Source organism: Calypte anna, chromosome 2, assembly GCF_003957555.1.
Source record: "Calypte anna isolate BGI_N300 chromosome 2, bCalAnn1_v1.p, whole genome shotgun sequence".
NCBI classification, from domain to species: domain Eukaryota; kingdom Metazoa; phylum Chordata; class Aves; order Apodiformes; family Trochilidae; genus Calypte; species Calypte anna.
In genome coordinates, this window is record NC_044245.1 from 4,876,841 (window position 1) to 4,894,434 (window position 17,594).

The 17,594-nt window shown below is 43.2% G+C and overlaps 1 protein-coding gene across 1 annotated transcript in view; it reads left to right on the plus strand.

Annotated features, from left to right (window-relative positions):
• The window catches only part of CRHR2 (corticotropin releasing hormone receptor 2), a 149,877-nt gene that overhangs the window by 93,783 nt on the left and 38,500 nt on the right, over positions 1-17,594 (plus strand). The window contains exon 5 of the mRNA XM_030444862.1: positions 3,302-3,408. Coding sequence (XP_030300722.1) covers positions 3,302-3,408 — 107 coding nt within the window. The remainder of the gene's footprint in view (positions 1-3,301; positions 3,409-17,594) is intronic.

Below are 17,594 nucleotides of genomic sequence, written 5' to 3' on the forward strand. Positions count from 1 at the left end.
TGTGTGACAAATGGAAAGCTTCTACTCAGCCTACAAGCTCCAGAGTCAAAGGGACCTTGGCTGCATCTGGCACAAATCCATGCTCATATTAGAAGAGTCTCAGGCAGCAAAAAAATACATCTTAGCCTCCAAAAAGAGCTATAAATTAGGAACTTTGGTCTTGTCTATGTGGCCTGTGGCAGCTGGATCTGAATTTGGTTCTGCTAGTGTTTGGAGGTGGCTTCAAGCTGTGCAGCTGAGTTAGCACCACGCTGGGCTTAAGTTAATGCATCCTTCACATCAGCCACAGCTCCTCAGCTTCCAGCTGGCTCAGAAGAGGAAAGCAGTGAGCTCAGAAGCGTCTTGGGTGACTGATACTTCTCAGTTGCTTCTGCAAGTCTTCAGGGAGGAGGTATGGTGTCTTTAAACCATACTGGTGTTGAGATCATCCTGGCAAGAGGAGGAAATCTCAAGAGACTGAGCTGGGGAGGAAGTGCAGAGCCTCTGAGGAAGATGGATGCTGTAAGCAGGGGGGGGACCTGTCAGCAAGTTCTTTGAGGGTGGGAAAAAAACCTTGTCATCTGGAGAGCTGAGTGCTGTCATTAGGTCCTTATTAGTTCAAATCATTAGCTGGTTTGGTCTGGGCAGGTTAGCAGTCAGCTAAAGCCAAGGCAAATGTCCTTTAGAGAGAAAAACTGTCAATAGCCTGAAATCCAGCTGCAGGGAGCTCAGTCTGCCATAGATTTGCAAAACTGGTTCAGGTGAACACATAGAACTGTGATGTCTCAGCTCACCTGGAAGAAAAGGGCTGGAAAATAACTGCACTGATGTAATGTGATGGTCAGGAATAAGGCACAGGATGGAAGAGGTCCCCAGTGACATGACCTGCTGTGCTCTGAAAAGCAAGACTAACAGTGTTCAGACTATCTCCTCCTTTTTCTCCCATCTAACCCAACAATCTTCTTCCTAAACCTGAAGAGGGTTGAAATCTGCATTTTAGTGAAGCATCTTCCTGAAAGCAGAGGAGCACTGGGTAACAGCACAAGTTTGTTACCATTTAAAACTCATCAGTCATCAAGAGGGTGAGGCAAAAGAGTTATACAAGGACTTTGCATGAACTGAGCTTTGGCCAACACATCCCTGCTTCTGGGCACATGGTTTTTTCAGCTCTGAAGGTGTTACCTCCAATCCTACCAGAGATTCAGATTGTGTGTAGGCTGCTGGAAAGTGATCTTGTCACCCTGTCAGCTTAGGTTTTCAGAGGCAGTTCTTGTTTTGATGATATTTGAATTTGCTTTCAGGAAACCTTGTTAGTGCCCACAACAGAAAAAAAATAATTAAAAAAAAATCTAAAAATGTCTGGTTTTCCTTCAGAATCAGTGTGTGAAAGAGGAGCTTTATTATATATTATTTTTTCCCCCAATTAATTTTCTCATGTCTTCAGCCATATCTTCTTAAAACTGAAGGGAAGTTAGTGGTTAAGAGCCAAGGGAGGGAGCTGAAGGGTCAGATTCAGGTTCCTTGGTGTGGGAAAAAACATTGGAATCTTCCAGAAGATTTCTAGCACTACATCAGCAATTCTAGACAATGTTGTCAGTCGTGTGGTTTAATTTTAGGTAGTTCTGTGAGAAGCAGGGAGTTGGGCTTTTTGATCCTTATGGGTCTCTTCCAACTTGAAATATTCTATGGGTCTATGAGTTAAGCAGGGAAGTAAATAGCAAGGGAGTTTGCCAGGGCTCTAAGCTGAAGAGTACAGGTAGGCACCTGAGATTTAGTGGGGTTTGGCTTTTCCTTTTAGTTTTCCTCTCCTTCCTCTGTGACTTAACAATAAAATAAACTTAACAATAAATAAAACTCACTGTGGAATTCAAATCGTGGAGGTTTGGGGTTGTTTGGTTTTCTTCTTCTCAAACCTCTTCAGAAAACTGGGCCAGTGCATGGGGAATTTTATTTTAGAGGATTTTATAATAGACTCAAAAATACCTTGCATGGTTGTGTTCTGTCCAGAAAAAGCACATTACTCTGTGTGCTGAAGATATAGGCAGGTTTCATCACAAAAATTATTCCAAAAGCACTGGCTCACAAAGTGCTGGGAGATGCTGTCTTCACAGAACAATGGAACAGATGAACTACAGCTGCTGGTTGTAGTTTCAGCCAAAGATTCATTCACTGACAAATTCCTTTGACTGGAATAAAATGTTAGGGAAAATTGTTAGAAAAAAATGAAACGGAGGAAGTTCAACCAAAATTACAGAACTTATGCCATTGGTAGGGTTTTACTTCTTTATTTTTAACATAAGGGAGGAAATTTAGTTTTCAAAGGTCCCATTCTTCTGAAGGAGAAAAGTATCCCAAAGTGGGGAAAAATCTGCTTAACCTGGAATGAAACAAATGCCAAAACCAAATAATTTTTATATTTTTTTTTTCCACGGGGATTTATTCTTTTCAATAGAAAACCACTGACAATTTCTCACCACTTTTAGTATTTATCTCTATAGTGTTTTTCTACTTCCTATCCATCAGGCAAAGAGAGGAGATGCTTCTTTTTTCTCTAAAGCCAGCAGCAGCCCACCAATAAAGAAAGTTGCAGTTACTTCAAGGTCAAAACCCATCAATCATCTCCCCAGCATCCTAGGAAATGGACCCCAGTACATCAGGTTTATGATATACTTGGCTTGCTGCTAAAAACAACAGGATCTCTGGCTTGTCAGGCTCTCTCAAAACTGTGAAAGGCCACCAGATTCTAGCTGCACTGGTTCTGCCCTCAGCTTGGAAGATAAGGATCATATCTTCCAAGGAGGAAAATCTGCAAAAAAACCTCAGAGAAAAATCTGCTTGCATGGAAAGGGCTTAATTTTTATTATTAGTGACAACTGATTCATTTTTGTATGAAAACCAAACTGTTTGAGTAGGAAAGTAGCATAACCTGGCTCATGAAGGCCAAACAAAATCAAGTTTTATAACTTTTGAGGTGGTGTGGAGATGTGTCAGTAGTAGCTTTGTCACCCTAAAATGACAAAGCTTTAAAATAGCATGGCAATGAAAATAAGAAATACTGAAGGAATTGCAGGAAAAAAAATTGCAGGGGAGGGGAAATAACTTCTTGGCTTAAGATGTGTAAGAAACCATGAACCAATCCCAACCTGTAATGAAACCAAACCTGTACCACTGGGCAGCACGTTTGGCCTATACATGGGCATCACTCCTGGGGCTGTTATATCATCTTGCAGTCAAGAAAAGTAATTATTGTTTCCTAAACTGATTAACTGTCCCTTAATGAGAGAGTCATGCTGATTTAATCATGTTATCTCTTTATCTCCAGAGGAAGTATGCACTCCACTACAAGATTGCTCTCATCATAAACTACCTGGGGCACTGTATATCAGTAGGGGCCCTTATAGTTGCCTTTATGCTTTTCTTGTGCTTGAGGTGAGTAATCTGTTTGCATGCTTCTAACAGGGTGGGGGGTGTGACACTGGGCTACTCAAGGCCTCTAATAACACTCTTGAGGTCTTGTAGGACATTGAAAAATGGTTGGGGCTTTTCCATTCCCAAGCACGTGCGTGGGTTCATTGACTGATGCATTGGATGAGCTGGAATGGTGGCCTGGTTGCAGAGGAGCTATTTGTATTCATGGAGAGAACTACACATGATTTATTGATGCAGAAAAAAAAAAAAAAAAAATCAGTGAGCAGAGGGCTTCAATAAGGGGGGCTGGGATTTGGGTGCATCGAGTTGTAAGTTCTGGGGGCAAGTTTTCTTTTTTATAAGGCACTGCATGATAACATCATCCATTTTGCATTTCCTGACATAACATCCTAGATCTAGACCAAAGAAATAGAATTAAATCTTTCCATTTTGCTTCAGGTTAATTTCAACTTTTCTTCCCTTAAAGAAAGCAGGAGCTTTCTTAACTAACAAGAGAAACATCTTTAGAGGCTCTTTATTCCCACCAGTGCTCATGAAACAAATGCTAATCAAAGAAATGGCATAGAAACACTTCCCTTTGCTGGCTCAGTGGTACAAAAGGGAATTTGTCAGGTCAAATGGATATGTCAGTGAAAGGAAGTCTGTGAAGGAGAAATAGGGCTATGGGGAGAGGAGAAAAAGGGCAGGAGGGAAGGAAACTTAGTGGGAAGTAATAGGTGGATGTTCATCACTCATCACATCTGTTGTATGGACACAGCCAGAGTCACAGGAATATATTTCATCAGGAGGGGCCTGGTTGGGTGTTTCTGCTTTTTTTTGATGAATTGCCTGACTGGTATTTCTGTACTATTTGTGCTGTCCTGTCAAGGAGTGTTCAACCTGAAGTTAGAACCAACTAGGTGCTGTGCATTGATAGGTTTTGAGAGAAATCTTAGACTGGTATCAGAGGAGAACCAGGTGAAAAACCCTCCCCAGGATTACAGAATGATGACTGACAGTGTCTGAGTGAAAGAATTACCACTTTCCTGGAGTGGAATATCCCTATGAAGTCTTATACAAAGTCCTCCTCTCCTTCATTCCTAACAAGAGAATATCTCTTATTAACAGCAATCTTCTTTCATCCCAGCATCTTTAAACAGAATAATCTATACTAATGGGAAGAAAAAGAAGCTTAAAACATCCAATGGGATCATTTACAGTGCATCCGTTTAAGCTTCCATTTCAACCTTTTTACTGTGCATATGATGCAAATTCCCACAGTGCTTGGAGTCCTGAATTAATTGACACTGAATAAAGAATGCAAAATATTCATTGTAACTACATTCCCCATTTTGATGATGAATCTCTTATAAATCCTTGAGTAAATAACACAAAAGCAACTGGATAACGTGAGATAAATGTATCCAGCCTTTAGATGTTCTGATTCAATTTGTTCTTCTGGTATTTAAACTTGGACTGTAAGATTTGATTTTTGCAGTCAGCTTCAGCATTAAAACTCACTACAGCAATTAAATACTTCCCTATGCATCCTGTTAATTAAGACAGTCAATCTTTTCCAGTTCCCACTGTATCATGCAAAAAGAAACTTGTGTCCAGTCAGAATGAACCAGCATGAGCTACTTCAGTGACTGTAGAATTACAAATGTTTTCAGAAATCCTAAAGATGCCCCAGTCAAGGCAATCCAGATTAATGCTGTATTACAGATTTCAACCCCACAAACTGTAGGTTGTGCACATCTTCATCACACTTACCCCTTTAAAGTGTCCCAAGAGCAAATCACTTCTATTAATTGATTCCTATTATTTAGGGCTTTTTTTCCTGCTTTAATTTGAGTGGAAGAAGGCATCTAATACTAATGGGGTGAGATTAGTGATTTGAGATAATTCCTGCCTAAAAAAATAATAGAAGACCCTGAAGGCTTGACCCGATAGTCCCACATCTTGGCCCAAAGTAGAAACCTGTCAGTTCCTTATTCCATCACTCCATGGGTGCCTCCTGAGAATGAAGGAGAGAAGACCTCCAGGAAGGCTCAAGTTCTCCAACTTCTCCAGAGTATTATGCCATCACTTGCTTGATATTCCTTCACTCAGGTGGAATGTCCTGTCTGAAAGAAGAGACTGAATCAGTCTCTCCAATGCAGTCCTGCTGTATTAGAACACAACTGCTAGGAAAGCTGTGGGATCTCTTATATTGGAGGATAAATATCTGCTTGGCAGTGCCAAATGTATTGCTTTGAGGGTCAGGTAGTGGTATGGGTGTTCTGCTTTAGGAGATGAGCTTCACCATTACTGTTACTTCTCCAGCTGCTGCATTGATGGGAAACTTAGTCTTCAGCTGTGCTGAAGGCGTGTATTAGGAACAGCATGGCCAGCAGGTCCAGGAAAGGGATTCTGCCCCTGTACTCAGTGCTGGTGAGGCCACAGCTTGAGTCCTGTGTCCAGTTCTGGGCCCCTCAGTTCAGGAAGGAGATTGAGGTCCTGGAGCAGGTCCAGAGAAGAGCAAGGAGGCTGTGAAGGGATCCAGCACAAGTCCTGTGAGGAAGGGCTGAGGGAGCTGGGGGTGTTCAGGCTGGAGAAGAGGAGGCTCAGGGGAGACCTCATCACTCTCTACAACTCCCTGAAAGGAGGTTGGAGCCAGGGGGGGGTTGGGCTCTTTTCCCAGGCAACTCTCAGCAAGACAAGAGGGCAGGGTCTCAAGTTGTGCCAGGGGAGGTTTAGGTTGGAGATTAGAAAGAATTTCTTTACGGAGAGGGTGATCAGACATTGGAATGGGCTGCCCAGGGAAGTAGTGGATTCTCCATGTCTGGAGATATTTCAAAAGAGACTGGATGTGGCACTGAGTGCCATGGGCTGGGAACTGCAGCAGTAGTGGATCAAGGGTTGGACTTGATGATCTCTGAGGTCCCTTCCAACCCAGCCAATTCTATGATTCTATGAAGTGTGAAGGGTAAAGAACTGGATCTAGTCCCTGTTCTCCTGTGGAACTTTTGACTTCCTTACGCAGCCCTCTGTCCCCCATTCACAACCCATCCTCCACACCAAAAGGAATGTTCTCCTGTCCTAGACTCTAAGGACCTTTACAGAATGATATTTTGAAGGATGGAAAGCTCAGATGCAGCAGCAAGTAATGAAATCATCTGCCATCTGTGTTTGTGTTGCCAGGAGACCCCAACACAACTGAGAAGGGAGGAGAACTCAACCAGGAACTCCTTCAAGACCTATTCCAGCCTTGTTTTCTCTGGTTTTGTTGCATAGGAGCCAGTCTTTGTTTCTTGGCTGTGGAATGAAAAATAGGCCAGTACACATTTCATTTAGCGCCTAAATAATAATAAAAAAGTGAAGCTCATCCTGTGGGAAAGGACTTGATTTTTGTTGGCATGCTGACTGCATGGCAATGGGTCACTGAGATAAATCTGAGGATAAATATCTAAGTCAAGGATGGTTCCTCAGGGTCCAAATGTAGGTGGTCTGAAAAGTGTGAGGGTCATGCTGTTTACAATGCAAAACAACACAAGCACACAAAGAAAAAGAAAGATGCTGAGAAGGAAAAAGTTGTGCATAAGCCAAATGTGCTGTAGAGCTGCCTTGATCTCCAGCACAGGATCTGGAGAGATTTGCTCAGGGCACTCCACAGGGCATGGTTAAATACATCTGCACTGCTGTGAATCTCATTCTCTCTTCTCATTATTAGTCAAAGTTTGATGCATCCCTCAGGTAGTTCCTGCTGACATAGCTCTTGGGGTCCCACATAATCACATTCTCACACTGGTAAAGCAGAATTTTTCCCTAGGAGGAACCCTGCTACCAGTAACACGATCAAGCTGAAGGAGAACAAAACAAACAAACAAAAAAAGTGCAAAAGGATTAAAACATTTTTGTTCTTTTGAATCATATTTCTCCATTAATGTTGCTGATAATGCAGAAACCCAAATGGCTTTGTCCTGGCTTTTTGCTTTGTTACCATGCTGTTCTACCAGCCCCTGAGATAGAATAAGACTTTGTAAAACTCCTGAGTTGTTATTTAAAAAATGGGCTGACTGGATTCAATCAGGAGATGTTTTATTTGTGCAGTAGTGACTGAAAAAGTAGTATGGGAAGAATGGTATTTGTTCTGGGAAGCATCCAAGTCCCTGCTGAGTTATGAAGCCAATAAAGAAGGATAGTGCTGAAAGGAAGAGAGGCTGGAGATTATGACATGACCTCTGCACAGGTTGCTGGATAAGGGCAGCTCTAAAAAAAACATACAAAAAACAAGCCCACAAACATTGGCATAACATCTTTTGTCCCTAGTATTGTGGTAAGAAATAAATTGAGGTTTTGAAAGGAACCTTTGGTTTCCTGTTGCCCTTAATTTTACCTCGTTCTATTTCCCCTTTAAAACATCTGATTATTTTTTCTTTCTCACAGGACTAGGGCAGTGTCCCCTTTCTTTCTCATGATTGCATCCAGATTTCCTAAATCTTACGTAATTTTTCTCCCCAAAGACTGAAACATTTTTTCTTCAAACAGCATAGTCACTTTGTGGGGTTTTTTTATTTCCCCTAACCATTCTCTCAGGGTTTAGGAGAAGAAGCTCTTGTTTCCTTTATACTCCCCTGTTCCACACTCCTTTAAAATGCTTCTTGGTCTACAGCCTGGCATGATGTTGAGACAGCTGCTGCAGACCTCTGCTTGTAAGAATGGAAGTGTTTGATTAAATTATTTGTAGGAAACTCTCAGAGGAAATGTAGAGCATCCATCCAGATCAGGCTGCATAGAGCAAAGTGCTCTGACACCTCTCAGAGCCCAGATACTGCAGATGTTTTAGGTGGGATCTGCAAAACTAGTAGTGATTTGCACTTAGAAGTCAGGTTTTATCTGATGTGATTGGAGCAGAGCAAACTCCAGACCTAAGGGACAGTCCTCCCAAATGTGCTTTTCTGTCTTGGAACAAGGGGAGAATGAGCAAATCCCAGCACAGGACATTCTCTAACTGGATTCAGGAGTTCATGTCAATGCTCCATTTCCTCTTTCAGCTCCTGGCTTTCCACCAAGCCAATTAGAATAGCCAGAGCCTTAAATAATAATTCAGGCACAAAGCATTTTTTTTTAAACACTTCATCATAAATACCAGTAATTGCAGAGTGTGTGTTCTGTAGTGGCTGTAGGTTTGGAGGCAGCACTGTGTTCCACCTGTAATAGTCCAGGGAAAAGTTCTTAGAAAAGCAAGGTGGGAATCAGGGTGATGCCTGTAGATCTGTTCTGTGTTGTGATTGTTGGTTGCATCCTTCCAAACCTAGGAAAATCAGTGCTTTCAGCCTTTGTGTCTAAAGCCCCGTGTCCTGTGATTAAAAATTGCCATGAAGAAGGAGGAAGAAGTTTTGGAAAAGTCTTCATGGACCACAAATGGTTCTACAATGGGTTTATTTTTAAAGTCTAGGCACATCCTAAACTGCTTCTCCTCTTCACCTGAGTATTTCACCCCTGCCCTGCCAGGTTACTCTCTTCCAGGCTTTTGTTCTTCCCTTGCATTTCCTGAGGGAATACTTTAATATATATGTGTATAATATACAGAAATATATAAAATATAATGGAATATAATAAAAAATAATCTAATATATGATAGAATAAAATGTATTAGAATTGTTTATAATAGAATATATCTAGTAATATATATTTCTATATAGAAAGGCAGCTGCTATCAAGAAGCTCCTTTTTCCCTACCAGCCTCTCCAGCTGCTTTACCCATCTGTGAGCTTTAGTACCAGAATCTCTGCAGTGACTGCACATGAACACACAGGGGGAAACCAGGAGGACCTCAAGGGATTCTTTCATGTAGATGAAAGCAAATAGGCCATGACATGCCCAGAGCCTGAGAAATAGCTTACTAGGAAGGATTCTTCCCACTCCATGCTATGTAAAGTTTCTCCATGAGCTTTCCCTGTCCTAGAAAAATCTAAAGGAGAAAAAAAAAATTCTTTATAAGTATTTTCCTTCCTGCTTGTCCAACAGTCATAGAATAGGAAGGACTCCAGCAAAGTGCTCTCACATTTCATCTGCCAGCTCTTTTCAGACAGACTTTGGGGCAGCAGCCTTAATTGAACATCATTATCAATGGAATCCTACATTAATTAATAGAAGGTTTCCAATCTTCTTTAATGAACTTGTAATTTGCAATTCTTTCAGTGCAGATGGTTTAACTAATTCAGCAAGCTTTTTCCCAGACTGGCATATTAATATGGTTGCTAATGTTGGTTGTTTGTGTCATGCTTTGAGTCAGAAAATAGCAGCTCTGCACATTCCAGGAAAAATACTGCTACATGGTTAGAGTGAAGGGGGAAAAAAGCATGAATCAACAGAAAGGCTACTTAGAGTTTTATCAGTTCTATTTTAGAAATGCTTTTATACATCTCCAGTTCTGATTCAGTGAGGCCACCTGTACTGGAAAAGTTGATCAGATTTTCTGCCTTTTCAGATCTCATCATTTCCCAAGTCAAAAGAATGGATTTTCTATTTCTCTGCTCTCTGTATCCAACCATACAATTGAAGTCATTTGGTGGGGAAAATTAGCAGAGTCTGCTTTGTCTACCCAGAGTCAGGACCTCCTTCTGCCCACCTCTGACACAGGCTGTAGACAACTGCTAGAGAACTTTGCTTTCTTCTTATTTTCCTTTGCTGCCATTGCTCCTAACATGGAAGCCCAGCATGACACCCCACATGCCAAACAATTCAGGATATGGATTCAGGGAATAACATTCCCTGAATTAGGGAGTTTAGGTTAGATATTAGAAAGAATTTCTTTACGGAGAGAGTGATCAGGCATTGGAATGGGCTGCCCAGGGAAGTAGTGGATTCTCCATCCCTGGAGATATTTCAAAAGAGACTGGATGTGGCACTCAGTGCCATGGACTGGGAACTGCAGCAGTAGTGGATCAAGGGTTGGACTTGATGATCTCTGAGGTCCCTTCCAACCCAGCCAATTCTATGATTCTATGATTCTATGATATTCTGTTCTCAAATCAAATAAAGAAGTCATTATGTCTAATTTCCCACCATACACCTGATTTTTTTTATTTCCTAATGCAGAATGCCAAAGAGAACTATGTTTCCTTTCATCTTGATCACTTCTTGGTGTCTGATGTGCCAGGGAGCTGAAGCTGAGGCTTTAATGGGGCTCTTTGTGTGTGCAGTGAGTGGGAATCATGTCCTCCCAGATCCTCTTATCTGCTTTTGGCCAGCACAGCCAGAAACATTCTCTGTTCTCTGGGACATTCTCTGGGACTCTCAACTCACTGGAACATTCATATTTTCCTGTCCCCAGATACCTGTAGATATAATCCAAGGTACTTCATGGCTCAGTTCCCCATGAAAATCCGCTGTCCCTTTGCTACCCTCATCCATCCAAAGCCTCGAACCATTGCCTGAGTGGCTGTGCCTGACTAAAATGTCCTGACTGAGTGACATGAGGATACCTCTGCCCAAAGCAGCAGGACTCTGGTGGCACAGGCTTCAGCAGAACCTCTTCCCTTGGCAGAAGCAGTCACTGGAGATCATAGAATCATAGAATTGCCTGGGTTGGAAGGGACCTCAGAGATCATCAAGTCCAACCCATGATCACTCAATAGCAGGCAGAGCCCTGGGTCTTAATCAGGAGGAGCCAGAAAATCCTTCTGCTTACAGAACCAAGGTGCTTCCAGTGATAGTATCCTTTTTCCCCTAGGGAAACTCAGGAAGTGTGACACCTTTTTTTTAATATTTATTTTCAAGGAAATCCTTTTCCTTCTGCCTGCTCCTTCTCTCAGTGTAACACACTCTGCTTCCTTGTGCCTGTCTGACATTGTTTGATGTATTTCATAGAACCATAGAATGGTTTGGGTTGGAAGGGACATTAAAGATCATTTAGTTCCAACCCTTCTGCATGGGCAGGGACACCTCCCATCAGCCCAGGCTGCTCCAAGCCCCATCCAACCTGGCCTGGAACACTTCCAGGGATGGAGCTTCCACAACTTCCCTGGGTGTCAGTGTCTCACCACCCTCATAGTGACGAATTTCCCCCTGATGTCTAATCTGAATCTCCCTTTTCCCAGTTTTAAGCCGTTATTTCAATATTCAGATGCAAATTTCAATATTTTAGGCCCAAAATCTGCTGCCAGGCAGAGCTGGAAGTGAAACTGCAGCCTGAGCTGTGTTAGTTAGGGAGCACGAGCTGCAGAAACGCTGCCAACCACTGCACTGGGCTCACTCCCACAGCCCAAGGGACTGGAAGTTTCCTGCTGTCCTCTTCCAGGCTCTTTCTATCCCTTCCCGAAGGACAGGAGGAAATGTTGTTGTGAGGAAATTCCTCCTCATCCAGCCCTTGGGAGGGCAAGGGCAAGAGGAGGAGAGGAACCAGCATAGATGAAGGGATTTCACTGGGAGCTCTTCATGGCCTGGCCCCAGTGAGCATAAACTACAAAACAAAAGGAGTTCAGTGACTGCTGTGAATGATTTCAAGTGATGAAATATCACCTCTGAATCAGGATTGTCTTAAAATCTTTGCCTTCCAGAGGCAAGGAGTTCAAAGCAGGGCTCAGCTCACAGTCTGCCTCCCCAGTTCCCTTTAGTGTCTTTTACTGGTGACCACTGGGGACTGAGTCACAGCCTGCTACATGTCTGCTGAATAGGGAAATTCTTTTGTCTTCATCTTGTGGCCTCAATCTTCAAGTCTGAGAATTGCTACAACTCCTTTTCTTATTCCTTCCACACTTGACATAAGTCCTTGGAGATGTGCACCAGGAAAAAGTTAGTGGGAGAGTCCATCCAAGCCTCTGACCAAGACTTTTTGTCTGAAAAGGATCACTGCAGGAAGCAAATACAGGAAAAGGTTCTTTAATGGAAATTAGCAGCCTTAGACTGTGGTATCTTGTGACAAGCCAGAGTCTCGCCCTCCTGAGAAGCTCTCAGCTCCCATTTGCCTGATGTTGTCACTGCCACAGTCTCCAAATTGTGTGATCTTCCTGCTGAGTTAAGAATAACCCCAAATTTCTTAGTTCCTGAGTTGGGAGGCAACACATTCATGGCAATCACTGTGACTCTAGAGCAGCTCAATAGACAAATTAATAATAAATACAGCTCAATGTGTTTCAAATTCCACCTTCTCCCTTTTTACAATGTGAATTCCTTTTCAGTGCTGCTGTATGGGCAGTGACTGCTATTTCTGGAGCACAGACTCACCTCCTTTTTGGCTCCACAGGGAGACAGCATTAATGAATCAAGAAGAAAGGAACTGTGTCATACAAGTCTGTTCTGAGTCTCAAGTTGAACAGGTTTTCAGAAAGGGGCAGGTCATATTTTTATGAATAACAGGAGTATTTCAGTGAAAATCAAAGCTTAGAAATTCAAGCTGCCTTCCATCTACCAAGAGCCTGGTTTGCGTGTGTCTATGACAAGGTTGGCTTTGTCCCTTCAACAGATAGTACCTGTTCTACAGGTCTGCTTTTATTCACTACCTTGCTGCCCACCCTGGGACATGTCTTTCATTCACCATCCCCCTCAGACTCCAGTCTGACTCCACAAATAAACTTTATGCCCAGGGCATAAATGCATTGGGCTCCTGAGCCCAACAGAACAGCCTCATGTGGATAATTCCTAGAATGAGAGGACCGTTCTCTCAGTCAGCATCCCTCTAGGTGCTTTACCCATCCTAAACAGCAAAAATAACTTTCACCAGCCACCTGTAAATGAGAAAAAGCTTTTTCAGGTGGCTGGCAAGAGATCTGTGCTGGGTCACATCAATAGACTTGGCTGCAGTCCTCCCCTGCCCTGCTGCCTCCATGCACTGTATCAACCCTCCTGCTTCTCCCTCCCCATTTTGAGCCTGACACAGTTATTTCTCAAGTTTTTCCTGCCCTTGGCTATGAATTGCATTACTGCCACTGTGATTGCTGTGCTGGTAATAGTTGGGAGCTGAAGACAAACAGAAAGCATTCTCTGGGCTCTCTACAAACAAAAACTACAATTTGAGTCACCAGTTAGGACTCTTACTGAAAGGGAAGAGGATAAAATTAAAAAAAAAAAAAGAAAAAAAAGGGAAAGGGTTTATACTGCTCTGTGCTTGGGCTCACATCAGTTCCTGAGCCACTGAGAAACTCTATGGTGCTTTCAGACCTGTGTTTCTCAGCATGACTGCATCAATGCTTCCATGAAAATCCAAATTTCTATTTGGATTGGCCACTACCACCAGTGGAGCAGTGGCCCAGGCATCTCAAAAGCAAATCTTGGTCCTCTCCTACTGGGGCTGCTTTGCCAAGGCAGTGGTGTGGGTGAGAATGAGATTGGGGAGAGAGCAGCTGGAAAAGCAAAATGCTTCTTTTACAGCCTGTTCTTCCTTGCTCTGTTTGCCCCAAAGGCATGAAGCTTTCTAGCAGGTTAAAGCACCTATTTCCCATCTTTGCCACACACAGAGTATCTCAGAAGGAGATCAGGGTACCCAGCCTGCTGATGCTCAAAGTACAGATTCTGCTGAAAGCAGCAGGACAAAGAAGCCAAGTGTCCCTTTTGCAGCTCCCAACCATTATTTGAGAAGATAATTTGGTAAATTCCAGATGCTGGCCACATCTATACTGAATTTTACACCAGGAACACATCTTCCCTCACCACATAGGGCCTTTTGTAAACAGGGAGAATTTTTATCATAATTATCTGTAGAGTCTGGGAGTTCCCAATGCAGACCAGATCCTCTTGCTCTGGATCCTGAGCAGACCTCAGGTGATTCCAAGGATCTTACAATCCAAACAAAATTCAAAGATTAGATGCACAGAGGTGAGCAAAGAAAACAACACAATCTGAACCAAGAAGTGGTAAGGAGGAAAAAAAATCATGCAGCCAGCAGATGCTGAATCATAGAATCCTTGGGGTTGGAAGGGACCTCGAAAGATCATCTAGTCAATGCTGAAGTTGTCTTTACATTCCAAGATGAAGAAGAGAATGTGATTTTGATGACTTGGAACCCACTGAGGGGAAAAACTCTTTCTAGGAAATGAACAAAAAGTGTACAGCTATTTGTGTGATGCCATTTTTCTCTTTAGCCAGTCAAAATCTCCTGCAAGTCCCTGTGGGAAGATTTCTTCCAGCCAGATTTAATAATATTCCAGCATATGAGATGATTAAACTACATTTAAATGGAGGCATCCAAGCAAAGATTTTTTTTTTCCACTCTATCTTCTCTTTGTCAAGAAATACATTCAGGTTACAAACATGGTCTCTAAAGCAATTATTTTCATGCCAGTAACTCTACACTTTGGCTGAATTTCCTCAGCTTCTATTCCCCTGCCTCCCTCTCCCCCTGGAGGCAGCATTTCAAACTCCTTCCTCAATCTGCTAATCCTTATCCTGAGGGCAGTGAATAAAACACCTGAACACCAGCCACAGGATATTTATGTACAGAATGATCAACAGAGAACAGAACTTAATAGGATGTTTCAAAGTCTGATGGGCTCCTGGAGTTCAGCATGAAATGCTGAGGTGTTGGTTGCCTGGTGTCTATGAAGACCTAACCATGTAACCATTGACTTTTGTTAGAAGTAACATTTTCAAATTGAGACTTGTCTCTTGACTTGTTTGCTGGTAGCACAGATGCTTTTGGGGGGTTTGTAGTCTAAATAAAAGTTAATGGATCAAAGCAGCTGGAGAATTGTTTGCCAGTGTGACTCCAGCCATGAATCACAGAGGCTCTCAAAACTAAACACCAATTTCATTCTTGGATCCTGAGTTGTTAAGCTCAGAAGCTTTTTTGTCATTGACTGTAGGGTTATACCTCTGAGCATCTTCCTGTAAGTTGCAGTATCTCATATGTGAGAGGTCTTCAATTTGTTGATTTGCTGGATTGCTAGGAAATCTGTGATTTGTGAGGTGGAATGATTTAAGGGAATTGCCTCTGTCCTTAAAACTGACTAATCAAGTCCTAGGAAAAGTGGAGTAAATGTGTTATGACATGAAAATAGTGTTTGTTAGTAGGAAGGTTGTCTTGTTTGTCATGCAGAAGTCCTGAGGCACCAGTTGGTTACTGGATTGTGTCTTTTTGCTGTCAGTGAGATGACCCCCAGGCAGCTGCAGCTCAGCAGGTTTAAGAACAGCACTTTCTGTGTTTGCCTGATGTTACTTGACAGCTTCCTTTGAAGGAAGAGAAGCTGCTATGGCAAATGCAGAACCCTAACCTGATGATCCTGGGAAATGTGCTGGCTCTTTCACGTGGATGTGATGTTAGTAACTGGAATGCTTTGTGTTTAGCTGAGAAAAAAAATCATTTCATTGCAAAACTTGGCACTCACCTTCCTTTACCATTTGACAAAGAAGGAGAAGACAAATGATCTTGCCTCAGATGGCTGAATGAATAACTTTCTCTCTGGCTTCAGTGATGCTTCAGTCACTGGCATCAGTGCTGGCTGCTTCCTGGAGCCATTTTCAGTAGCAAAAACTATTTCAGGTGCCCCTTCTTTTGTCTTAGGGCACTGTGTCCCAGCTGACTGGAACTGATATTTTACACTGTGCTCAGATTTTACATTGCATCTGACAGGGAGCTGGGAAAGGACCAAAACCAGATGGAAGTGAAGGAGAAGCTTTGCCTTGCAAAAGCTTCGTACAACCACCTGATCTCAGGACAGCAAACCAAGCAGGCCACGCTCTGCTGTCACAGAAATAAGTCCAAAAACTTGGAACATGACCCAGGCAAGCCTGTTGAAGAGACTGAATGCAAACCATTCCAGTTTTGCCACTCCAGAGCAGATATTTGTTACCAAATCTCTTTCTGTGAGCAATACAAGAGACTCCAGTGCAGCCTCATTGCTTAGGGCCTTATCAGTTTTGGTGGACATTAATCTAGAGCTGATGTGATGGGGTGGAGGGGAGCAAAACTGATAACCAAAAATGAAATGACCATTTGAATATGTGGGGGTTTCCAGTAGATCCTGTTTCACTTGTTTGTGTTATCAAAGCAAATTGTTGCACCCAGCTTTGCAGAAGTGATGCTCTGTGATTTCTGGAAGAAAGATGCACAGCAAGGAAAAAAAGCACAGATTTGGCCTTCCTCTTGCTGTTGTTGGATCAGTATTGGGCCCAGTTCTGTTCAATATCTTTATCGACGACCTAGACGAAGGGATTGAGTCCATCATCAGCAAATTCGCAGATGACACCAAGCTGGGAGGAAGTGTGGACCAACTCGAAGGCAGGAGGGCTCTGCAGAGGGACCTGGACAGACTGGAGAGTTGGGCCGATTCCAACGGGATGAGGTTCAACACAGCCAAGTGCCGGGTCCTGCACTTTGGCCACAACAACCCCATGGGGAGCTCCAGGCTGGGCACAGAGTGGCTGGAGAGCAGCCAGGCAGAAAGGGACCTGGGAGTCTGCATCGACAAGAAACTGAACATGAGCCAGCAGTGTGCCCAGGTGGCCAAGAAGGCCAATGGCATCCTGGCCTGTATCAAAAACAGCGTCACCAGCAGGTCCAGGGAGGTGATTCTTCCCCTGTACTCAGCGCTGGTTAGGCCACACCTTGAGTACTGTGTCCAGTTCTGGGCCCCTCAGTTTAAGAAGGATGTAGAGGTCCTGGAACAGGTCCAAAGGAGGGCAACCAGGCTGGTGAAGGGACTCGAGCACAGGCCCTATGAGGAGAGGCTGAGAGAGCTGGGGCTGTTCAGCCTAGAGAAGAGGAGGCTCAGGGGAGACCTCATTGCTGTCTACAACTACCTGAAAGGAGGCTGTAGCGAGGTGGGAACTGGACTCTTTTCACAGACGACCTTCAACAAGACAAGAGGACACAGTCTTAAGTTGTGCCAGGGGAGGTTTAGGTTAGATATTAGAAAGAATTTCTTCACGGAGAGGGTGATCAGACATTGGAATGGACTGCCCGGAGAGGTGGTAGATTCTCCGTCCCTGGAGACATTTAAAAAAAGACTGGATGTGGCACTCAGTGCCATGGTCTAGCAACTGCTCCGGTGGGTCAAGGGTTGGACTAGATGATCTCTGAGGTCCCTTCCAACCCGGCTAATTCTATGATGATTCTATGATATTTATGGTCTTTTTTTTTTTTTGTGTGTGTGTGTGTGACTATGCTGCAAAATCCAACTTTTGGCTTTGGCACTGACTTGCCTGCAGGTAAAAGTGTCATCACCTGACAGCCTCATAAACTGTTCCTGGGCAGACAAAACTCCTGTTTCAGGGTGTAAGAGGTA